The sequence below is a fragment of the Hemicordylus capensis genome, chromosome 1, assembly GCF_027244095.1.
Source record: "Hemicordylus capensis ecotype Gifberg chromosome 1, rHemCap1.1.pri, whole genome shotgun sequence".
Taxonomy (NCBI): Eukaryota; Metazoa; Chordata; class Lepidosauria; order Squamata; family Cordylidae; genus Hemicordylus; species Hemicordylus capensis.
The window spans coordinates 333168389-333194506 of record NC_069657.1 but is presented as its reverse complement, the minus strand read 5'-3'; the positions used below and the strand labels follow the sequence as shown (position 1 = coordinate 333194506).

Sequence of the window (26118 nt, the reverse complement as noted above, 5' to 3'; positions counted from 1 at the left end):
GTTACTCAGAGCATGATTCAACTTAGTTATAGACTTCATGTAGTACTTTTACAACTGCACATAATTTGGGGGACAATACAGCACCTGAACAGCGGAGCAAAAACTGTCAAAGATGTCAAAATGAAATAAAACTAAAGGATTACAACATGAAGGGGGGGACGAATCGCTTAGCACTGGAAGGTATACCCTCCTGGGAAGGAGGGGGTGGCGAGGCTGGATAAGAGATCCTACACAGTTGTATAGTGTGGGGGTATCCACATAATTATTTTTCAGTGTAATTAAATAAAAAAGGACATTTGACAAAATGGCGGACAGAAAATAAGGAGTTGTTGCTAATTATTTCACAAGAAACCTTCAGTATGTGCCAATGAAACTTGTGCAACTGCATTCCACAGAACAATCACAATAGCATTAGGGGTATCATATTCCCCAAATAACCCATTGCAGCTGCATGCTGCTGGGAAAATGCGATACTGACCCACAGAAACAAAAATGAAGGAAGACATACAGATTGCATACAGCAAATTAGAAACACACATGCATGTGTATGCCAAATTTCTTGACTTTACAAAGAAGAAAGAAAGGACTGGCTGACATTTACCTAGATTGGGATAATGTGAATTAATTGGCTTAAATCCAAGTATTTAAGCATAATATAACTCTCTAGCTTTCCCCCTCGGTAATTAGATAAAGGTTATCAAAGTCAACTATTGAAAGTTTGCAGAGCAGCATGCCCTGTCACTGTGGCTTGCATTTTTAATGTGCAGAAATCTCAGTATCCAGCTGGTAGATTTATGTGTAGTGGAAAATAACATAAATTGATGAAAGCTTTTAGATCCTCCAAGTACATAGCAAACTATAATTAACTGATGTGCTAAATACCATCAAGATGCTTGATACTGTGCAAAGCACAGACTGACATCAATACCCAACAGTTTTTGTTCCCTGACCTGACATCTTTAGGTCTAAGGAACCCTAAGACAGGCACAGGCATTAGGCAGCTCTGGAGCTCCTGGGTTTATCTGAAGTAGCTCTCCGGGCATTTAGACTTGCTTCTTCCTCATAGTGGGTAGTGGGGCAACTAGTGGACAGAATTGTGCATTTTGATTCTCAAGCATGATATTTTGTAGAAATTTTGACAGGTATGTATGGTTTAAGAAAGAAAATTAGACACCCTCAAAAATCCAACATAGTGGCCAAAAACAAATATGGCGTCACAATGTAAACTGTTAAAAATCATAAGAATCATTCAAATAGTGGCAAAGACCTGAGATTTAGCACAATGTTGCCAGATGTTTCTGGCTTTAAAAAGTAACATTAGGCACCCCCAAACTCCAAGATGGTGGCTAAAAATCCAAGATGGTGGCTCAACATAAATATGGCATCGAGATGTTGAATGTTAAAAATCATCAGATTCATAGTGATACAGACCTGAGATTTGGCAGAAAAGCTGCCAGATGTTTATGCTTTTAGAGAGAAATTTTAGGCACCCCAAAATCCAATGTGGTGGCTAAATATAAATATGGTAGTGCGATATAAAGTATTAGATTAGAAGTTATCAGAATCATTCAAACATTGATACAGGCCTATGATTCAGCAGACGTGCTGTCAAATGTTTATTGTTTTAGACGCAGTCTTAGGCACCCCAAAAAACCAATATGATGGATAAAATTCCAATATGGTGACTTAAAACAGAATAATGGGTCACAGTCTTAAAATTCTTCAAATCATTTGAACAGTGATATAAAATGGATAACATGTAGTTAAGATTGTATGGAAAGTATTTTATTTGATGGAACTGAATATCAGTATTTTTAACAAGACACATTTCTTCAGAAATTGAGACACACACAAAAAATCTTACTCATAATTAACAATGCTTATATTACTATATGGTTCTATTGATTGTTATACAGACACTAACTTTGTATGTATCCATGAAGTCCCTGACTCATTAGGACCAGAAAGAATTAGTGGAATACCCTTCTTCCATGCATTCACTGGCTGTAATACCATATATTTCATGGCAAAGGCAAGAAGTCTGTGTGCCATGTGAATGGAATGTGTTTGATGATGTGTCAAGTGTCTTTACAAAATGGAGAGTACCTGGGTGCTTTCCAGATTACATGCTACAGCAGTGTCACTACTGTCCACAAACTGTGCTTCCATACTGCCTGTGTTTCAACACTGCAGTCCCTGCATTGTCATAAGAACATAAGAACAGCCCTGCTGGATCAGGCCCAAGGCCCATCTAGTCCAGCATCCTGTTTCACACAGTGGCCCACCAGATGCCGCTGGAAGCCACAGACAGGAGTTGAGAGCATGCCCTCTCTCCTGCTGTTACTCCCCTGCAACTGGTACTCAGAGGCATCCTGCCTTTGAGGCTGGAGGTGGCCCACAGCCCTCAGACTAGTACCTGTTGATAGACCTCTCCTCCATGAAGTTATCCAAACACTTCTTAAAGCCATCCAGGTTGTTGGCTGTCACTAGTGACGGAGCGGGACCACCGGCGGCCTGTGTGCGGCCGCCACAGCCTCGCTGACCCCACCCCCACATCTGATGTCAGATGCTGGGGCTAGCTACGCCCCCACATCTGACACCAGACGCGGGGGCGTGGTCTGGCTGAACGGAGCCTTGAGGCTCCGTTCGGCCAGCCCAGACAGAGCCAGGGAGAGCGAGAGTTGCCCTTTAACTGCCGAAGGGGCCGCGTGGCCCTTTGCAGGCTACCTTTGCAGGGAAGAGCCACTCCTGGCTGGCGCTGCAAACACAGCACCAGCCTTAGTTTAGCTCCCGAAGGGGCCGTGCGGCCCCCGCTCAGGAGTTAAACTAGCCTCCCCCTGTCTGCCGTCAGATGCAGGGGGCATGCCGGGGCCGCTCTTGCGGCCCCTGATTCGTCGACGGCCTGGGTTCACAGAGTTTTTGGTGGCCATTTAAAAAAAATTAGTTTTAAAAAATGGCGCCCCCTTCAAGTGGTGCCCGGGGCACATGCCCTGCCTGCCCCACCCTAGATACGCCCCGATTGTAAGATTTTTTGAGCTCAATTTCTGAAGAAATGTGTCTTGTTACAAATACAGATATTCAATTCCATCAAATAAGATATTTTCCATACAAGCCTAATGGTATTTTTTCTATTATATCACTATTCAGAGACTCTGAAGAATTTTAAAATTGTAACCTATTATTTCTGTTTGTTTGTTTATCATATTTGTATACCGCCTCAAACTTCTGTCTCTGGGTGGAACCACCATACTGGAGTTTTATCCACCATATTAGATTATTGGGGTTTCTAAGGCTGCTTATAAAACAATAAATATTTGACAGCATTTCTGTGAATCTCAGGTCTGCATCAATGTTTGACTTATCATGATAACTTCTAACATTTTCTATTGCACCACCATATTAATTTTTAACCACCACATTGGATTTTTGGGTGCCTACCATTTATAGCAATAGCAATAGCAATAGCACTTACATTTATATACCGCTCTATAGCCGGAGCTCTCTAAGCGGTTTACAATGATTTAGCATATTGCCCCCAAAATTCTGGGTACTCATTTTACCGACCTCGGAAGGATGGAAGGCTGAGTCAACCTTGAGCCCCTGGTCAGGATCGAACTTGTAACCTTCTGATTACAGGGCGGCAGTTTTACCACTGCGCCACCAGGGGCTCATTTATTTCCAAAAGCATAAACATCTGAGAACATTTCTGCCAAGTCTCAGGTCTGTATCACTATGAATCTGATGATTTTTAACATTCAACATCTCAATGCCAGATTTATGATTAGCCACCATCTTGGAGTTTTTGGGTGCCTATTGTTACTTTCTAAAACCAGAAACATCTGGCAACATTGTCCTAAATCCAGGGGCGTATCTAGGGTGGGGGCAGCAGGGCACATGCCCCGGGCGCCACTTGAAGGGGGGGGTGCCATTTTTAAAATAAAAATGGCTGCCAAAAACAAAATGGCCACCACACATGCTCAAGTGGCCTCTGTAAGGCTTTAGGCCATGCCAGGCCTCACAGAGGCCATTTGAGCATGAGCGGTGGCCATTTTATTTTCAGCGGCCATTTTGCTTAAAAATATTTTTTAAAATGGCCACCGCACATGCTCAAATGGTCCATGTGTGAGGCCCTAGAGGCCAGTGGGGGGAGGGGAACCTTTGCAGACCCCCTGCCCAACGGCCTTTAGGAAGGCCCCCGCCCGAAGGGACTACAGATACATATATTTTTTAAAATGTAATATAATTTAAGTCACTGTACACATATTCAGATATGTGACTTGTATGTGACCTTCAGAGTTGTATTTTTCAGCTGATATAATGGTAAAGTTATCTGAAAGATGGGTGTCAGATGTTTGGACAGGGGGTGCAATTTCGGTGCTTGCCCTAGGCGCTATCTTCCCTAGCTACGCCTCTGCCTAAATCTCAGATTTTTGCCACTATTTGAATGATTATTATGATTTTTAACAGTTTACATTGTGCCGCCATATTCGTTTTTGGCTACCATGTTGGACTTTTGTGGGTGTCCAGTCTTACTTTCTTAAACCATACATACTTGACAACATTTCTGCAAAGTATCATGTTTATGAATCAAAGTGCACAATTAATTTTCCAGTTTAGCTGTTCCACTATCATCCTTTTCCTTCCATTTAGTACTGCAGATCTGATTGGGAGGATGATGGGGGATAAGGCTGCAGCATTTTACTCTCTTTTTACTTGGTTGCTCAAAGCTCCTCTTACTTTCTCTCCTATTAATTTGTCCCCAGTGTCTTTCCACACAAAGCAGCCTCTCTTGTTTTCTTCCTGCCCTGCAGCAAAATTCTCCTGGAATTCAAGGGTTAAATACCCCATTCTGTTGATGTAAATTTTTGTACAAGCTACCATTTTGCAACTACTTCTGCCTGCCCAACCAACAATCATGTGACTGGCTCTACCTTTGCAAGCTGCTTTTTCAAGCTGGTACCTCCCAAGGCTCTGGCAAAACACAAAAGTAGCTGCCAGAAGCCTCAAATCTGCCAACCCTTGTTCTAGGTTGGAGGTTGCATCCCCTGCCCCCCAGCAAAAAAAGGTCATGGCAAAGCTAGGACCAAGGAGCAGCTCCAGAAAGTTTTCTTCTCTTCTTCCTGCCACAAATAATATTCTGCTCCAACTTCCGGTTACGCAGAGACTTTAGAAGCAAATGGAAGATCGGTTCTGACTTCTGCTCCTGAGCAGAGAACTTAGGGATGCTAAGCAGGCTCAGACTGGCCCACAGGGCAACAGGGCATATTCCTGGTGCACCCCAACTCCCACCCTTAATTACACATTCTGATCCTCCCCACATACATTCCACCGCCCTCTCAGTGCCCCCAGTCCGGCCCTGATGCTAAGTTGCTGGTTTTGTTGTTGTTGTTAATGGCTATATGCCACCTTGAGGATCATATGATCAAAAGGAAGGGTATAAAAACAAGCAAAAAATAAAAACAAGCAAATAATAACTGAATGGTATGTGTGTGCATGTGTATGTTTGTGTGTGTGTAAGTGTGTGTGTGTGTGTATAAATATGTGCAGGTGGGTGGGAGAAATGGTGACAGCAAGAAATTAAAGTGACTTTGGAACAAAAAAATATTTCAAAGAAAATTGTAAAAGAGCACAAACAAGATTGCCATGGATGAATTTTGGATTACAGGCTATTTCCTGAAAGCAAAATACAACAGTGTTATAGATGTTAAGATAAACTGAATTTTATTTATTTCCCAAAGGAAGATTGCTATCCCAATGAGTTAGTGGAAGATATTAAGATGATTTGTATGGGAGAGGGAAGAACAACAATTTGAATGGATGTCTCTGGACTGTAATAAACTTGAACGGATGTCTGAAACATGTACAAGTTATTGGTGAGAATGCAGCAACTGGAATTAAATGTAGCACCAAAAATATAGTAGATCTTTTACTGATTTTACACAGAGGTCTATGCCTCATTTCCCTACCCTACTATATTATTCATAGATGTGGTATTGCACAGTTGTAACTGAAAGGAACTTGCGAAAGTTAAAAATGCTGCCTAGTACGTGTGCTTAGAATTTCAAACTTATAGTAACTGAGATTTAAATGATCTAAATTTGATAAAGAGCTTGGTGGGAGAAGTTTAGGGGTGTGCAAAGCTATGAACCTGTCAGTGGTTTAAGATCTGTATCAGAGGTCCTGAATTGTGTATGTCCACCTTTGGAGATTAGTTGGGTGGGTGCTTACTGGAGACAGGGCTTTATTGGTTGTGATGTCATGATTGTGGAATGCTCTCCTCAGGGACACTTGCTTGGCATCTACTTTGTTAGCTTTTAGGCACCAGGAGTACACTTGTATTTTTCTGAGCTTTTAGTAGATATTTGAATGCTGCTCTTGCAGTTGTATTTTTGTTTAGTGGTTTCATTTCTGCTGATTGCTTTGTGGTTGGTGTTCTTATTGTGAGCCAGCGTGGTGTAGTGGTTAGAGTGCTGGACTAGGACCAGGGAGACCCGAGTTCAAATCCCCATTCAGCCATGAAACTAGCTGGGTGACTCTGGGCCAGTTGCTTCTCTCTCAGCCTAACCTACTTCACAGGGTTGTTGTGAGGAGAAACCTTAGTACACCCCTCTGGGTTCCTTGGAGGAAGAACGGGATATAAAATGTAAATAAATTGTTGCTTTTGATTTTTGTTATATGGTTTAACATTCTTGGTAGCTGTTTTTGAAGTCTGTTTTTGTATTAAACATTGGATTTTAAAAAATAATGAAAAAAGTCTTTCCCCCCTTCTGTACTGAATTAACAATATGCAGAAGTGCTGCTTTCCAATGAAAACTTGGCATCACTTTTTTCATCCATTAGGAATGTCCCTGGCATCTCCAGGATAGCGCTGAGAGAGATCCCTGCCTGTAACCTTGGAGAAGTCGCTGCCAGTCTGTGTAGGCAATACTGAGCTAGATGGACCAATGGCTTCACCTTGCGAGCTCAATTGACCTTGAAAGAGGAAAGTGTCTGAAAAATAGTCTGAAGCTCTGCATAGTTCTGTGCTTCTGTGTTAGGGCAGATGAAGCCAGCCCCTCCCATTGTGTCAGACCTAGTATTTGGATCAAGTAAATCATTTTGAAGCATTTGCTCTTGCAGAAGCAAGGATTTTAGTCATCAGAAGGATCACAACAGCAGCAACTATAATGTCAACTTCAGTAAGCCTGGCATCAGTGGATCAACCATCCACAGTATTTCTCTGGCCTTTTCCTGTTTCTCCTAGTAGAACACAGCCCGAAGAAAAGACTGCCACAGTCCTGATATTATCACATGTGCAGGGCTGTGTTAAACTGAACCTGCCTCAAAGAATTGTGGTGAGGATAACCATTTCCCAAGTGTGCTGCTGGCAAAGGCTCTCTTGAGCAAGAAGTTGACTTATGTAGACACAACAAGCCAGACACCCCACCCCTCCATCCACACATGCAACCACATTCACAAAGGGAACCATTGTCATTTGTGTTTGGCTTGAATGGAAATAAGATGTAGGTATACAAGAAGTGTGTGCCTGAGGACAGCTGACAAGCAACCAAGCAAAAAATGTGGGAATCTGGCCATAACTTGACCAGCTCCCACACCTGTGATGCTTGCCTTCAGGTCAGTCATAGTGTGTTCTTTCAGCTGACATGCTAAGAATTGAGATGTTGAAGCATGAATTTTCATTAGTGCAGGGTTTGAAATGTTCATTTTTCTTAGCTAACAACTCACATGCTCAGTGAGTTGTGCTGTCACACAAGGTGCCATGCATGGGGTGTGAGTGTCACCACTGCATTCACTTGAAGTGAAATATTAAATTATTGTAGATTCTGTGGTATGAAAAAATTGGAGAGCAACTAATGAGACTACTTGGGAGTCGGGAGTCCTATTCATGAGTAAAAAAAATCATGACTTGGGATGAGTGTTAATGAAGTAAACTTGTTAAACTAAATAGGACTTACTGAATGAAGGCTGCAGTCCTACGCACACTTGGAAAGAAGTACAATTAAGCAAATTGGAACATACTTCCAAGAAAACATTATTTAAATGAACCAACCAAAATTGACTAAATCATGATCTCAGTTCTGGTCTCTAAATGACACAGAATTATATTTAATAAAAATAATGTAGTAAGCACTGCATAACTGTTTGAGAACATGAAGGAACATCTTTGTTAAATGAAGGAAGGAATCAATCAACTCACAATGCACAATATTGACTGATAACAGTTGAGAAATGTGCACTTAACTTAAAGGTAGTATATCATATTCAAGTGCCTGTATTTAGGAAATTATCCTCCATTGTTTATGGGAATAAGGCCATAATGCTATTCAAATTTCCTTGGGATTAAATCCCATTTAATTCAGTGGAATTTAAGTCTGAGTACACATGCATAAAATTGGGCTGTAAGATACCAGGAAAACTGGATGAGCTTGAGTTCTGAAAAATATATCTTTTGCACTATCTACTTATTAGGACATGGCATAGCACCTTTATGATCAATTAATGAATTAATTTGCACGGTCAGAACAACAGGCTATTATAACAATTAGTAAGCAACTTGATTTTGAATATTTTAAAATATATAATTGAGTTTTGAGGGGATGTATGTCAATTTTAAGGCTGAACAGCAGAGGAAAAATTCATCTAGTTGGCTGAAGCAGAGTGCAATACTTTCCATTTCTACCAATATAGGTAAAAGCTAGTGTATTAAATTGTCTCTAATATTTAACAAGCAGAAGACGAAGCCATCTTACTATCTTTCACAAGTAGCCTAAGCCTAGCTATTTTATCATCTTTTGCAACTAAAATAGCATCATCTCCATTCTAAAGACAAACTTTTATGATAATGAAATTAAAGTTGTTGAACTTTCCAGCCTGCTTCACAGCAAAACGTCCATGTTGAGTGTAACAACATAAGGGGAAGGGCTCTATTGTATTGCTAAATAATATTTACCAAGGGTGAAGTCACACAATATAAGACATTCAAGGGTTTTTTTACACTTGAGAAAATCATTTGAAGTTTTTGACCTGTGCTCCTTTTGCAAATTTCAGCTTCCAAGGTTCTGAAACACTTATTTGGTAGTAATTAAAACAAGTATGTTTAGGATCTGAGTCTACCTAGACAAAGATTGTTGAGCTCACCTATAGTGGAAATAATGCTTGACCAACTCAAAACCAGCCCTTTAGATGTAAATAGACATCACAGAGAATAGCTTAGAATAAGCTTGTAGATGTACTCTCAGGGCACACTGTGGTTGCCTCCTGGAAGCTGTAACAATCACTTCTATACTGCAGCAGCTCAGCTCTGTAGCCAAAACATGTGAGAGAAGGCCACCACACAAACTACAGTACTGCCACTGTGCTGAGAGTTTCCACATGATGACATAAACACTAGTTTGGAGATTCTCCCAACTCTTAAAAAACAAACAAACAAAACAAACGTGCCCCTTCTGTTGCAGACCTTCAGCTCAGGTACCCTATAGAGATTTTGAGTGTCTACACACACACATTTAATGTTAACAGTTATGAGGAGACAAGCTGTTGGGATTTCTGTGTCTATACACTGTCTTGTTTCTTGCCACTGATGTGTGTGTATATCTTTGTATAGGTTTATGTTTTTGTGTCAATCATCAGTTCTGTATACTGATGTCAGTTTGTATTTCTTAATGGACGTTGGAGACTGATTTTTCTGTTTGGATGATCTTTCACTCAACGTAGGGCTGTTTATGATTTGGTAATAATTAAATAATAAACTTTAGTAACTTTGTTCAATAAACTTAACAAGCCTCAGTTTCAACTTTGTTACATTCTGCTACTCAAGCTACTCCAGTCACTGGCTCATATCTAAACTAAGTTACTTATGAGTCCCCCATTGCAAATAGGACAAGTAAATTTGCCCCATTAATTTCAATAAGATTGCTTTATGAGTAACTTAGCTGGATATAAGCCAATGACTGGAGTAGCTTGTCTCCTCATAACTGTAAAAATTCGGACACATTATGCAAAGATCCAGCTCCCTTGAGAAGTCCATAATGCTGGGAAAAGTTGAAGGAAAGAGAAGAAGAGGATGACCAGCAGCAAGGTGGATGAACTCGATTGCAACAGCAATGAATGTACCACTGAGAGACCTTAAAGGCCAAGTTGAAGACAGATAATTCTGGAGAGAATCTATCTATGTGGTCACTAAGAGTCAACACTGATTTGACAGCACTTAATCAATCAATCAATACACATCTATACATATATATTGTATACACATATACAATACACACTTCAACACGTTGAAAGTGTCGACTCAATGTGCGGCAGCTTTGAAAAAGGCCAATCCCATGCTAGGGATCATTAGGAAGGGGATTGAAAATAAAACGACTAATATTATAACACCCTTATACAAAACTATGGTGCGGCCACACCTGGAGTACTGTGTACAATTCTGGTCACCACATCTAAAAAAGGACATTGTAGAACTGGAAAAGGTGCAGAAGAGGGCAACCAAGATGATCAGGGGCCTAGAGCACCTGGGACTATTTAGTTTAGAAAAAAGATGACTGCGGGGAGACATGATAGAGGTATATAAAATAATGAATGGTGTTGAGAGAGAAATTCTTCTCCCTCTTCCATAACACTAGAAACAGGGGTCATCCCATGAAATTGATTGCCAGGAAATTTAGGACCAGCAAATGGAGGTACTTTTTCACACAACGCATAATCAACTTGTGGAATTCTCTGCCAATAACCTGAATGACTTTAAGAGGGGTTTGGATAACTTCATGGAGGAGAGGTCTATCAATGATTACTAGCTGGAGGGCTATAGGCGCCCTCCAGCCTCAAAGGCAGGATGCCTCTGAGTACCAGTTGCAGGAGAGTAACAGCAGGAGAGAGGGCGTGCCCTCAACTCCTGCCTGTAGGCTTCCAGTGGCATCTGGTGGGCCACTGTGTGAAACAGGATGCTGGACTAGATAGGCCTTGGGCCTGATCCAGCAGGGCTGTTCTTATGTACTTATCTATACCTAACAACACAAATTTAAGTATTACAGTTAGCGAGACAGACTACTACCATCACTGGCTCACATCCATATTAAGTCAGTCACAAGGAGTCTTATTGAAATCAATAGCTCAAGTTTTTGTCCTATTAATTTCAAAGGGGGTACTCAGTGCAATTTTTCCAAAGTTCGTCAGTCAGGTTGGAGGGAGAGAAGTACACTGAGCTTCAACATGAAGCCCACCAATCAGGAGCAGAGGAAGAGGGTCTTAATTATCCTCCCTGCCCTTCTGCTGTAGACACGTAACTGAGGACGCGTGGCCTTCAAACTGGAGAACCTAAGATGGGGAATGAATTGCATTGCTATAGCAAGGGGAAGAAAAGGGCTCTGAGTATCCTTTGAGTAACCTTCACATACCTCCATCCCAGAGCACTAGTATCCCCTTTTGTGAACTCCTGCTTAGGTTATAAGCCACACAGTGAATAGTTAGTGAGGCTATTCACACGCATGTGCATAACCAGGCTAAGGGAGCCCAGCCTGGTTTTGCACATCTGTGTGAACCACTGGGATCAGGCCCAATCCCAGTGGCACCCCAGTGGCAAACCTGCCTATGGAGTCATCCTTCAAAAAGAGGTCAAGGGAGCAAGTGCTCTCTTAACCTTATGTGTCAGAATTGGTCATGTGTCAGTCGCAGCTGGCAGACTTGGGGAGGGGGGATCCATTCCCCATAATGCACCACACACTCACACTGTGCATTATTGGAAATCTGGGGGGCGGGGATGACGTGTCCAGGCACCCCGAGCCTCGGAGCTACCGGCAGCAGCCAGAGCTTGTGTGGGCGGACAATCTCAGGGACAGCGGAATCTCGTCTGCGGGGAGGTAAGCTCTTTTGGGCTTCCTCCCCACAAACCCGGTAGCCCTTTCTCACTGCTCATGATAAAGGGCTCCTTATGTATTATGCATTCTACATGGAGACTGAAAAATGGCATCTCCATAGGTCTTTAGAGAGATTGCTGCTTATACTGTAGCCCTGGAGAACCCGTTGCCAGTCTGTGTAGACAATACTTGTTAGATGGACCAATGGTCCGTCTTGGTATAAGGCAGCTTCCTATGTTAGGAACTGCGTCCGAGGGCAGTCAACAGACCAGATGGGTGGAGCTAATGGAACTCAGTGGTGAAGTTTAGAGAAGGAGAGCTTGTACACAAACAGTGGGAAATCTCTCAGCTTGAAGAATACTCCAAGACAGTCACACACACCCCTTCTCCTTCTTAGGGGGAAAGGTGCCTAAAGTTTCCATCATGCTTAGGCTCAGGTAATACATGCACACTAGGGAAATATACTGCAAACTTTTGTTGTGGTATACTTATTAAATAATTTTTAAAACAAAAGATTTACAAAATGTTGAACTATTGGTGCAGGTGGAAAGAAGTCTTGCATGTCTGTGACTTTACTGCAAACAACTAGATGAGGAACACATTGAACCTGCAGCATGTGCTGAGTCATGGGCCAAGGTCACAGGCAACAAGAACTTGGAGCATAAAGTAGAGCAACACTACAAGTTAAGAAAGCACACTGGCTGAGAATGCTCAGACCAATACCCTGGATCATAAGCAGACAATCCTGGATCATAATCAGACAATCAGCAGATTGACTGCTCAGACTGACAAATATCTTGGATCATAATCAGACAATCAGCAGATTGACTGCTCAGACTGACAAATATCTTGGATCATAATCAGCAGATTGACTGCTCAGACAAATATCCTGGATCATAAGGTTGATCAATATCCTGGATCATAAGGTTGAATCAAGTCTTCTTCTGTCAAAGGTGTACCAGTTCCAGTGGTCCACTCTAGTAAGGAGCTAGAGACTAAAACAAAGTACAAAGGCTAACAAACCTCTTAAAGCTTCTTCCACTGCAATTTTATTTGCACAATGTTGTGCCAACACTAGAGATTAGGTAACTCCACCAGGAACCCTTATGGTGCCCCACAAGACTGTTGGGGTCCCATTTATCTTCCCACCTAAAAAAACAACCACCACCATTGTATGGTCTTGCTAGCTGAACAATTTTGGGGTTTTCACTCTTACCAATGCAGTTTCTATCCCAGTATTGCACTACCATAGCAAAAGGCAGACTTCTCTTGCACTAGATCCTATAATCTACGGTTATGTGCATCAGAAGCAGAACTCAATAATAATGCCATTAACACAAATGCAGTTAACTTACTCAATATTAGAATGGGAACAATATAAAGCAAATTATAAAATATACATTGACCTGAAGTCCAGGAAGTGTTTCTCCTATGATTTGTACAGTCTAAGACTGTAAGATGATGAGCAAATGAATGCAAGAATAAGTACTATTACAATAGACATGTAAGTGAAAGCTAATGAGTTCAGTAGGAAAAGAAGGAAAACAATCACATTGTTTAAATGTACATTCAATTTATATTTTTAGTCAATGATGTGGTATTGCAGGAACAAAACTTTTACTGGAGTAATTATATTTGCCAATTCAGTTAAGGTTCACAATATGCCCCATGCTATTTTAGAATGATAACAGTAATAAGTATGTACCCACAACAAAATATTGCAATATATTACTGTTGTGCACGTGTTACTTGATTCTGTGGCTAAGCATGGTGGAAAATAGAAACAAAGACAGAAGTCTCTGTTCTAACTTGGGTAACTTCATGTGCACATTTTATTTTTTCTGTTTTCTGCAGGATTTTTTTTTGGGGGGGGGGACTGGTGCTTAGTCCCACCTCCTTTTTATGCAGCTCTAAAGCTTAAAGGATTCATGTTAAGAAGGGCTCTCTTCAGTTTTGTGTAACTGCAATAGAGTAGGTTAAGACACATTTCTTCTGTGGTTATCTTCACCTCTAGCATGTTCCCATAAAACTGGGACTTGTGAGGAAATTCCCACAAAACTTGCTCACCAGCACCTGGGAGGTGCTGGTACTTCAGTACTTCATAAGACCAAGAGATTAACTTCTTAATATTAAGCAATTATCTTATCCTTCAGAAACAGAACACAGGGTTACCTGACTGATGAATTTGAGCATTTTCCTCACAGACAGCTTTTCCTAAGAAGAAGAAGGGCTTGTGACTGTTTTGAGGGAGTACTCTTCAAGCTGAACGTTTCCCTGCTTTTTCCAGAAGCCCTTCTTCCCCCACTCCTAGACACTGAGTTCCATTAGCTCTGGCAACCTGTTAATTGTCTAAGCTCGTAAACATTCTGTCCCACTGATTAACATGGGGGCAGTTTTTTGCCCCCTTAGATTGTTTTTTCTTCAGATTTTTATGACACCACCATATCTACAGGTCACCCTGAGTTTGCTGGTACCTCCCACTTGCCTGCAGACACTTCAGTTCTCTGTTCAAAAGGATCTTTACATTTCCAGCTCTATTGGAAACAGATTACTTAGAAGTCCTATTGATTTCTATTATATGACTTCCTACTTCTTAGTAGCTGTGCTGATTCAAGTTACAAAGTATTCCAGAAAATAGTACATAGCATCATTTGTTCACAGATGATTGCAGAAAGAGCAAAAGGAAATCTATTCTTCATAAATGTCCTTTATTTTCTACTAGTAAAGAGACATGATAACTACACACCAATTTCTTGCAAAAAATTTTAGCATAGTTTAATGGGTGAAGATGTTTTTTATAATATAAACAAAACTGAGATTTGACTGCTGTTCCCTTTCTAGCATCATGTCTGCCTTTCCAGCCTCCAAGTTTGCATGTGTGCATCTCTGTAATTTCTCAGTAACTCCTCATATTATCTTTATTTAAGAGACAGTCCAGCCCAGGCCATGTCTACTCAGAAGAAAGTCTAATTTTGCTCAGTGGGCCTTATTCCCACTGTAAATGGGCACAGGATTTTAGCTTTAGGCCTTTTCATAATGGAAAGGGAGCACAGCTGTCCTTAGAGAGCCCTGGCGAGGTGCAAGACCTGGGACAAGTGCGGGGTCTCCCTTCCAGTTAATTCTGATGGGGGTTCAAAGAGCAAGGCCAGGGGCAGTTGCCCCGCTTGCTTTGCCTTAAGGACAGACCTGATGAGAACATTATTCATAGTTATAAAAATATTATGATTAATTCAACAATAGCCTCATAAGTGTTAACAGAAAGAATCTCCTTCGTCTGCTAGAAAAAATGAAAGTAAAACAAATGGATGCAAAATTAAGTTCTAAATAATAAGAGATTTCCCTAGACTGAAGCCACTAGGAGGGTATTCGTTCAAGGGGCATCCACTAAAACTGATCTTAGCGTATCACAATTCTTTTCCCACAGGGAAGACTTCGTGTGTTCTAAGGCAGCCTCTAATACGCAAAACATGTTGTACGTATTGATTATGGAACAACCGTCTTCCAGCTCCCGAGACTTGCATCGTGCACCTGCTACCGTGGGGCGGAGACCGGAGCGATCATATGAGCTTTGTCGTGTTCTTCTGCCTGCACCGCTCAGGGGAAAGACTGGTTCCAGCTCCCGCGTTGCGAACCAGCGCTACGCATAACATCAAACAAGCAAGAGGAGCCAGGAGAGGCGGAATCAAGAATGAGTGGCAGGCACATGGCCAAACCTATTAGCAATGTGTTAGGGGAGGGTAGAGGGCGGGAAAAACGAAGCCCGTTATGGGGTGGGGGGTAGGGCGAGAAACAGCCGCTTCAGCAGCAGAAGAAACAGCGCTCCTTCTCCCATATTCAGCCCTAAGGACTCCACCCTTTGAACAGATTGACAAAGAGGCCAGCGTTTCAGTTTCGGCGCTTTGGTCGCAACGATCGTGTGGAACCCAGAGGCGGGACTAACTCTGGCCAATCATGACGAGAAAATGACTGGAGGGTGGGGCTTCCACCTGAATGACAGTTCAGGAGATAAACAAGCTACAGCGCGGGGCTCTCGCTCAACCTTGCTCAGTATTCTATTTTTCTTCTGAGTGGAAACAGCATATTGTGATTCATATTTATTTCCCCCCCAACCACCACCACCCAGGCTGCATATCAGGCTCTTCTTTCTGTAAAATCTCTAAATCTTCTGCTACTGCCCGGCAACGTGAAGAGTCAGCAACTTCCCAGCACCCGCTCCCCGATTCCCGGAGAGTGTTGCCTAGTGCGCACGCGCAAGCGAGCTGGGTTGTTGTAAACGACGCTGGGAAGTGTAGTTCTTGCAGCCCTATCCTTCCCTGGAAGTCTCTCAGTCCGCGCTTTCTCCAATACTACTAGACCCAGAATCCCTTGCGTCCTTAGCTATTGGAAGCCCTAGTTGAAGCGGGTGGCGGCGGAGCGAACTCCCCCCCAAAATCCAAAACAAGGAAATGGTGCCCAGTGCGGCGTCCCCGTGTCTCTGCGTCTGAGGCTTGTACGGCCGCTGTTACAGCCGCCGCTTCGCGCTCTCTACCTCCCCCACTCCATCCTTCAGTCTCCCGTTCCATGGGTGAGAGACATGGACTACGAGTTCAAATCCAAGCTGGCGGCCGAGCGCGAACGGGTGGAGGATCTGTTCGAGTACGAGGGCTGCAAAGTCGGGAGAGGCACCTACGGGCACGTCTACAAAGCGCGGCGCAAGGACGGGTAAGAGGCAATGGAACCTCTTCAAGAGATGGGGGGCGGGGGGGATGAAGGGGAAGAGGCGGCTCAGCAGAGCCAAAATGCGACGGCATGCAGAAAGAGGTGCTGGCGCTGCCTGAACTTTTCAGTTCCGCTGTTCTCGGCGGATTGCTGTCTGTCAAAGCGACGGCGGGCTTTATTTCTTGAGCCCCACCCCCGCTTGTCGGCTGGAGGTGGTTGGGGGCGGGAGCAAACTTGGTCCCGCGCTCACGAGCCCCTCCCCGCCCGGTGCCTGCACGGTGTGAAGGTGGGTTGGAGCGTACGGAGCCTGTGGCTTGCGATCGAGAGGCGTGTGGCTCTGAGGGGCTCGGGGCTCTTTCTCTCTTTCGCTCCCCGCTCATCTGTCTACTGGCGTAGGGTCAAGTTGTGGTTTCTCTTGACCTGTGAGGTATATGAAAGAATGAGCCCATTCGGCCAAGTTTCGGCTGTCGCGCGAATTAGAGCTCTACACACTAGAACATCTAACTTTTGCTTTCTTCGAGTCCCTAACAAAAGCCAGAGCTTGTCGCTTTCTCTTTCAGAGATTCTGGGGATGATGATGAGATTTTTTGATGTGGGATCATAGGCAGCGTGGAAATGCGCTAAAGCTCTAAGAACACTTTCCTGGTTGGATTGTTTGATGGGTAGGTCAACTGGTCAACATAGGTGGGGTTGGGAAAGAATTTGTTTCCCGATCTAAATTAGCTGCTGGCTCTTTAAGGCGGGCGGGGGCGGTGGTGGTGGTGGGGAACCAGAAAAAATGGCTGAGAATAATTTTTTACTTCTTGTTTTACAAGTAGTTCTAGTGTACTACAGATGTTATCAGTTTGGATGATAATAATAGGCTGTATTCTCTTATGTGGGTGAATGTTTAGATATAGAGGAATCTGATTCAGCACAAATTATTTCACTAGATGTTCTTCAGAAATATTCTGGATCTACAAATTTATTGTAATGTTCTCTCATTTTTAACACACACACACACACACACACACACACACACACACACACACACCTTAGGGGAAGTCTTCTGTTTTTGCCTTTAAAGTGTACTCTGGAAAAAGAATTTTCTAAGAATTTGGCAAATAGAAACACTAGAAACATAGGCTGATGCTCTGAGGCTCCCTGTCAGCATGCTATTAACTGGGTTTTATGTTTTGCATCCTCTTTGAAAAAGAAACCTAACGTTTCTGTGATGTTATATTGTCTGATAAATTCAGTAGCTAACTTCTAGACCAAACTACTTAGGAGTATCCCCACTTAAGTTAGTTACTACTCATGAGTAACTTAATCTGGATATTGGCCAGCAGTTTTAATGATGTAATAAACACAGACATACAAAATGTAAACAATTACTCAATAATATGTCTGCAATCCTGAGATCACTTACTTGGGATAATCTCTATTGAACACATTGGAATTACTTTTGGAGCAAATTCACATAATTGGTCTGCTTATCTAATTGATTTTAAGAATAGACCTTAATTCACAGCTCTGGATAGTCTTCCTGTGCAGACAGTCATTATTGGTTCTAGACCAACTAGTAAAAACTATAGCAACAATCTCATTTGATAAAGGCATGTTGGTGTAATATATTGGGTGAATTGATACCGCTAATATAAAAGGAAAGAATGGCTTTCTATTACTATGGGTTTCTTTTATAGAGTGTCTGCCGTGTGAATAAATGTTATTTGTAAAAAAAATATAAATTGCATTTTTAGTCATGTTATTGACAAAGATAATCAAATAAGTTTTGCAGCACAAGTAGATGGGAATATCCTTCTTGGAAAAGCAGTAGGTTAAAAAAGATATACATAATCAGGATTAAGAACAACCCTGCTGGATCAGGCCCAAGGCCCATCCAGTCCAGCATCCTGTTTCACTGAGTGGCCCACCAGATAACCCTGAGAAGCCCATAGGCAAGAGGTGAGGGTTTGCCTTCTCTCTTGGTGTTGCTCCCCTGGAACTGGTATTTAGAGGCATCTTGCCGCTGAGGCTGGAGATGGCCTATAGCCCCCAGACTTGTAGCCATTGATAGACCTGATCTCCACGACTTTGTATAAGCCCTCTTTAAAGCCATCCAAGCTAGTGGCCATCACCACATCCTGTGGCAGAGAATTCCATAAATTAATTATGTGCTGTGTGAAAAGATCTTTCCCATTTTCAGGTGCCTAGTCAGGCAATCTCAGAATTTTGAGTGTTTGTCCTTGAGGGTGGGCCTCCGAGATAGGCTGGGGATTCTGCTGGTGTACAGACCACCCCACTGCACTTCAGTCTCCCTACCTGAGCTGGCAGGGGTGGTCTCAGAGGTGACCTTGGGCTCCCCCAAGCTTATTGTTTTGGGGGATTTCAGTGTCCACACTGAGGCCCCCCTAGTGGGTGCGGCTCAGGATTTCATAGCCTCCATGGAAACCATGGGCCTGTCTCAGTTGGTATCGGGCCCTACCCACATGGCAGGACATACTCTGGGTCTGGTTTTTGCTTACCAGGGAATAAGTGATCTGGAGGTGGGGGAGTTTGAGACAACTCCCTTGTCATGGACAGATCATCATCTGGTGGGGTTTAGTTTGACTGCTCCATCTGCAGGGGTGGTGGACCGATTAGAATGGTCTGCCCCTGGAGGCTTGTGGATCCGCTTGGTTTCCAGTCAGCCCTCAGGGAATTTCCAGTGTCCAGAGCTGGTGACCCTGTCGAGGCTCTGGTTGATCTCTGGAATGGAGAGACGGCCTGGGCTGTTGACACGGTTGCTCCTAAACGCCTTCTCCGCCCTGGTGGAGCCTGTTCAGCTCCTTGGTTTTTCTCGGAGCTTAGGGTGATGAAACAACTCGGGCGACAGCTGGAACGATGCTGGAGGGAGAGTCGTACCAAATCCGACTGAACACGGGCTAGAGCCAGGCGCGAAACCTGACCGCCAGTGGCCTGTGTGCAGCTGCGGCCCCGCTGACCCCGCCCCACGTGTCTGACATCAGACGCAGGGTGTGTGGTCTGGCTTCTGAATGGAGCCTTGAGGCAGCCCCTTCGGGAGCTAAACTAAGGCTGGCACTGAGTTAGCAGTGCCAGCCTTTTAACTCTTGAAGGGACCACGTGGCCGCTTCAGGAGCTACTTAGGTTGGCACTGCGTTTGCAGTGTAACCAGGAGCAGCTTTTCCCTGCCTTTGGCTCCCGAAGCGGCCACACGGCCCCCACTCGGGAGCTAAACCAGCATGCCTGCGTCCAGGGTGGATTTGATTTAAATCAAACTGATTTAAATCACGATTTAAATCACTAGCAGGGTGGATAAAAATCAAAAAAATCCAATTTAAATAAAAAAAGTTGGATTTTTTTTATTTAAATCGGATTTTTTTGATTTAAATCGGATTTTTTTGATTTTTATCCACCCTGCTAGTGATTTAAATCATGATTTAAATCGTGATTTAAACCAGTTTGATTTAAATCAAATCCACCCTGCCTGCGTCTGACATCAGACGCAGGTGTGTGTGTCGGGGCCGTGAGGCATGGCCCCTGATTGGGCGCGGCCCAGGTTCTTTGAACCCATTGGCACAATGGTGGCTCCGCCCCTGGCTAGAGACCATTTTAGGGACTACTCCGTGGCAGTGGGGGTGGTGAAGAAATGCGTTTTCTCCATTGCATGTGCTCAGTGCAGACTAGCAGAGCTGTTTTGTGTAGCAAAGATATTGCTGCACACATCCCCCCAGGTAATGGGGGAGGAATAATCTACAGCCCACTGTGATCAGTTTGCATGTCACTTTACGAATAAAGTTGCTCACATCCGTGCTGATTTGCACTCCAGAGTTTTGGCAGTTCCAGCAGACGTGCCTCTGGTAACATCTGGTCCTGTTGTGTTGGATTCCTTTCAGTTGGTGCAGCCTGAAGATGTGGACAAGATCCTGCGCAGTGTGCGGGCAACATTGTGTGCTCTTGACCCTTGCCCTTCATGGTTAATAAAAGCTGCCAGAGAAGGTACAGGCAGATGGTTGGAGGTGATTATTAATGCTTCATTAAGGGAGGGCAGGATGCCATCGTGCCTCAAGGAGGTGGTGGTAAGACCATTATTAAAAAAGCCCTCCCTTGATCCCTCCAACCCAGACAACTATAGACCGGTCTCTAACCGGCCCTTTTTGGGCAAGGTGATAGAGCGTGTAGTGGCATCCCAGCTGCAGAGAGTCTTGGATGATAAGGATTATCTGTACCCTTTTCAGTCTGGCTTCCGCCCCAGATATGGAACTGAAACTGCCTTGGTCGCTTTAGTGGATGACCTACGCCGGGAACTAGACAGGGGGAGTGCGTCCCTGTTGGTTCTGCTGGACTTCTCGGCAGCGTTTGATATCATTGACCATGGTTTCCTTCTGGACTGCCTTCGGAGGTACTGTGTTGGAATGGTTCCGGTCCTCTCTTGCGGGGAGGGTCCAGAAGGTGGTGCTGGGGGACTACTGCTCGGCTCCATGGCCATTGGCCTGTGGGGTCCTGTGGAGTTCAGTCTTGTCCCCCATGCTGTTTAACATCTACATGAAGTCGCTGAGAGAGTTCATCCAGGGACTTGGACTGAGTTGTCAGCAATATGTTGATGACACTCCTTGTCAACTGATCCTAGGGAGGCAGTGGATGTCCCGAATCGGGGACTGGAGGCCATGATGGGTTGGATGTGGGTTAATAAACTGAAATTGAATCTGGACAAGAGGGAGGTAATGTTGGTCAGCAGGAGAGCCAATCGGGATGAGGAGATTTTACCATTTTTGGATGGGGTTGCACTCCCCTTGAAGGAGCAAGTACACAGCTTGGGGGTATTACTGGACCCAGCGCTCCTTCTGGAGGCTCAGGTGGAGGTGGTGGCCAGGTGTGCCTTTGCACGGCTTCGGCTAGTGCACCAGCTGCGCCCCTTTCTCAAGAAGGCAGATCTGGCCACAGTTACCCATGCCTTAGTCATGTCATGGCTGGATTACTGTAATGTATGCGGGGCTGCCCTTGAAGATTATTCGGAAACTTCAGCTAGTGCAAAATGCAGCTAGAATTTTATCTGGTGCTGCCCACTGGGATCACATCACACCCATTTTGAAAGAGTTGCACTGGTTACCAGTGTGTTTCCGGGTCCAATTCAAGGTGCTGGTTTTGATCTTTAAAGCCCTTAATGGTTTGGGCCCAGGATACTTGAGAGACCGCCTGCTCCCAAGGGTTGCTGCCTGCTTGACGAGGTCATCTGAGGGGGCTCTGTTCCGGGTGCAGACAAAGAGGGAGGCTCGGTTGCCGTGCACACGGGACAGGGCCTTCTCTGTTGCTGCCGCCAGACTCTGGAATGCTCTCCCAGTGGCTATCCTATCCTCGGTCTCCATCACGGCTTTTAGAAAGCATGTGAAATCTTTGATTTTCACCTAGGCTTTTATATGATTGTCTCTGCTGCTACTTCTTTGTATCTTTGTACTGTTTTTACACTTGTGTTTTAAAATTTTAATCAGATGTGTTTTATATTCTTAGCTTACTATTTTAATTGTGTCATTTCTATAATTTTTGTTTTTAATTCTGCGTAAACCACCTTGGGATTGTTTTAATGAAAGGTGGTATATACATTTAACAATAAATAAATAAATAAAATGTGTATAACGGCATTATAACCAGGGGTGTACCATTCATTAGGCAAGGGGAGACAGTTGTCTCCCCGCCCGACTGCCTCAAGGGGTCTCCCAGGAGGCCAGTCTTTGGCGCATGGCAGGGTAGGGCACGCACACCCCGCGCCGCCTGCCTGATTTGCAGCCGCCCGCTCAGGCAGGTCGCGTGATGGCCGGTGGCCTTAGTGTGGCAAGGACACAATGGGAGGGGCCTTTCCCTGCCTTCAAAAGGCAAAAATTGACCAGCTCTGCCTGAGCACCCTGTCGCTTCTGGTCCAGGAGGGGTTCAGGTGGGGTTGGTCGGCAGCCACTTGCCTTCCTGCTTTGTGTGCGCCATGAGCAACAGGAGTAGCAGGCAGGCTGAGGCGTGGGAAGCTAGGCAGCAGCGAAGTCGGTGGTGCCAGTGGGAGGCATTGCAAAAGACAACAACAACAACCACAACTTGAAGGAACGGAGGAGGAGGAGACAAGGAGAAGTGGTGAGAAGAAGCTCCACACCAGTAGCAAGCCGTGGCTGCTCTGAGGAGCAAGAAAAACGCCCCGCCCGTCCGCTTCTCTGACATATGGCTGCCTTTAGCTCCTGAGTCCGCCTCGGGGTTCTCTTCCCACCACCCGCCTGCCTCGCTGGCAGCTAAGGCTGCCTTTAGCTCCTGAGCTCTCCACAGGGCTTGCTTTCGCTCTTGCAGCCGACTTCTCTCTCTACTGATCTCCAAGCACCTTGGCTCCTGCTCAGAAAGCACCCTCATTTCCAGGAAGCGCCTGCCCCCGGCAGGAGTGGAGATGCTCAGAGATCAGTAGAGAGAGAAGTCGGCTGCAGGAGGGAAAGCGAGCCCTGTGGAGAGCTCAGGAGCTAAAGGTAGCCGTAGCTGCTGGAGAGGTGGGTGGGCAGGGGAAAGCCAGCCCCAAGGAGGGCTCGGGAGCTAAAGGCAGCTGTAGCTGCCAGAAAGGCGAGCGGGCAGGGGGAGGAGAGAGGGGTGGGGGAGCCCCGAAGTGAAGGGGGAAAATACCCAACTCTGATTTTTCCCTCGCCCCAACTACACCTCTCATTGACAACCCTCTCCCCCTTGAGACTGCATCCCTGCTTTCTTTCATTTAAACAAGCCTGCTCCATCCTCTTTCCTTCTTTCTCTTTCTCCCTCTCATAAAGCCTTGAACCTTCCCCCCTGCCCCGCTCTCGCAAAGCCTGCAGCTCCATCTTCTTTCTTTCCTTTTCTCTCTCTCTCTCTCGTGTCAGTGCTCCTTCCACATGCAAGTAATTTAAAGTTTGGGAAATGTTGCCAATCGTTCTCTCTTCCCTCCATTCCTCTTCTCTAGCCTGCCCCATCTCTTTTTCCTCTTTATTTCTCTTTCCCTCTCATCAAGCCTGCCCCATCTCCTCTTCTCCCCACTACCCCCTTCCACCCCCATCCCCTTTCTCTCTCATCCTCCACACTGATGGGGTTGTTGTGAAGGATCAAAAGGTGTGTGGTGGAGAATCAAAGTGCATTTTTTTAAAATAAAAAATTAAGAGAAAAACTCCTCCTCCTTATCATCCACTTAACATCCCAAAAATGATCGGTTTAACTGCAAGGAGGCCTGGAGGCCTAACTGCACGTGCATGGAGGCCATTTGAGTCCTGGGGGCTGAGGCCGGGGCAGCTGGCAAGGAATGCTGGATTTCCGAGGGCTGGGGCAAGCGGTGGGCAGGAGCGGGGCAGCGGAATGCAGCAGCGGGCAGAGGGTGAATGTGTTTTTAAGGTTAAGTTCTGTGCATCTCTCCACAACTAGCAGAACAGAATAATGGAGCGGCAGGCGGGAGTGTTCCCTGCTGGTTGCCCCATCCTCAGAGAGTTTTGTATGTTACCAGTTATATTTGATTTATAAATTTAAGATGTATTGAATCATAAATTACAAGTTGATGACTCTGGCCAGTGACAGATTAACTTAAATCTAAAATATATCTTTTGACACCGTTTGGGATACTGACATCAGATTTGGCTAGCATAGTGGTCATTTCACCTAGTTTGCCTCCCACTTAATTTGTGTATCATGATTTTGTATTTAAAACTTGACTTGAATTTTATATATTTATTTAGACTTCTAAAGCATTATTTCTCTAAAAAGGCAAGTAAACTTAAAAACAAACAAACACTAGGGATGTGCACGAAAAATTATCTGTGCCGGCGGGGGTAGGGCTTTAAGGGCGGGGGAGAGTATACTCACCTCCCCCACCACGTTTCCCCCGCTGGCGCTCTCCGAATTTTAAGCCCCTTGGGGCGGCAGCGTTCCTCCCTGCTGCCCCGTTCCCCCCGTCGGCCAGAAGTGGCCGGAAGTCCCGAGCGCGCGTGTGCCCGTGCGCACGGGGGGTGGGCGCGCGCACGACGAGCGCGCGCTCAGTACTTCTGGCTACTTCCGGCTGATGGGGGGAACGGGGCGGCAGGGAGGAATGCTGCCGCCCCGAGGGGCTTAAAATTCGGAGAGTGCCGGCGGGGGAAACGCGGCGGGGGTGTGTGAGTACACTCTCCCCTGCCCTTAAAGCCCTACCCCCGCCGGCGCCAAATCGCCGAATCCGCCCCCACACCCGAAACGTTTCGGCGGCCTTTTCAATGGCCGCCGAAACGCTTCGGGCACAAGCCTAACAAACACTAGCTGACCTGGTGCAGAGCATCTGTGCCCCTAGTTCTCCCTGTCTCTCCCCCCAGCCTCATTTTGTTCTCCCCCCCCCCATCCCCAGTCCCCTTTCTCCCTGCCGCTTCTTGTCCCCAGCGCTTTTCCTGGCAGCCAGGCCATCCTTCATTTTGGCTAGCAGGCAGGCTGGAGAGGGAGTACGCTGCTTTCTCTGCCACCTGACCGCTGGCCGCTTTCTCTGCCTGGTGGCGGCCATTCACCACCATTCTTTCCCTGCTGGCCGGCCAGCTGCTGCCGCCATTTTCTTGCCCATATCCATAGCTATCTGGCTGCTGTTCGCAAACTCTTGCGAGAGCTGCCACGCATGGGATTAGTTTAGAGAATTAAATATATAGATGTATAAAAGTAGTGTGTTAAAAAACATGCTGTTGCTCATTCCTTTCTACATCAAATGATCTTGTATTGTTCCTTGCACTGAAAGGTAATTCTGAAATAGATGGATTTTGAGGAGAAAGGAGTTCCAGAATATAGCTGAAGCCACTGAAAACTAGTGAGAGGGGTGAACTCAGAACTGAAAGCCTTTCTCTATAAGCTGAGCTCTGAATTTGGGTACAATTAGTAATGGGTTTTGCTTCCAGCTATCCGTGCCTAACCCAGTTCTTCCCAAGCAAAAAACGTACCCATGAAAAGTGTAAGGCACTGAAATATATGTATCATATCAGGGCATCTAGCACTCTGAAAATCCTGATGCCATAGTTCTTGTGCTACCCATATTCCTTAGTAAGACATGCAAATTAGACTCCAAGTGGTAATAGGCGCCAATGCTAGACTGAGCACAGTCAGCTAAACTCTAGCTTTCATGTGGTCAGCTGATCTTTTGACCCAATGGGGATGCATCAGGCCCTCTAAATCCCTGCCACATACACCGTGGCCATGTGCATGCTGTTGCCATGTGCTGCTGGGAGCAGCCTTTTGGAAAACAGGCACCACACCCAGAAAAGTACAGGAAATTATTGGGGTACAGCAAATGAAAAATAGGTAGGCAATTCATAAAAGGCAATAAAACTTAACTGGCAATATAAATCAGACTCACGAAGAGTTGTTTTAGCTTAAAGATCCAAATTGTTATTTAAGCTTAAAGGTCCTTTACAGGTTATTTCAGGGATAATTTAAAAGTTACAGATGTGCATTTATTTTACTCTTTAAAATGGAGAAAGGGATGAATGGTAATAGAAAGTTGGTTTTGTTTCAAATGAAATGAGTCGTATCAATCAAGTTAAACTGCATTGATGATACCATTAGACATTCAATAAATTCTTACACAAGATGTTTTGTGTTTTGA

The 26118-nt window shown here is 44.8% G+C and overlaps 1 protein-coding gene across 3 annotated transcripts in view; it reads left to right on the top strand.

Annotated features, from left to right (window-relative positions):
* Nucleotides 1-15906: 15906 nt before the first annotated feature.
* Nucleotides 15907-26118, top strand: part of CDK19 (cyclin dependent kinase 19) — a 185653-nt gene continuing 175441 nt past the window's right edge. The window contains exon 1 of one of the 3 annotated variants that reach the window (XR_008317905.1): nucleotides 15907-16556. Coding sequence is in view for 1 of the 3 variants with exons in the window: in XM_053303258.1 (XP_053159233.1) it covers nucleotides 16429-16556 (128 nt within the window). In the remaining 2 variants the exon portion in view is untranslated. Of the gene's footprint in view, nucleotides 16557-16864; nucleotides 16981-26118 lie in introns of those variants that run through there. The other 2 variants (XM_053303258.1, XM_053303347.1) reach the window with 2 other exon arrangements.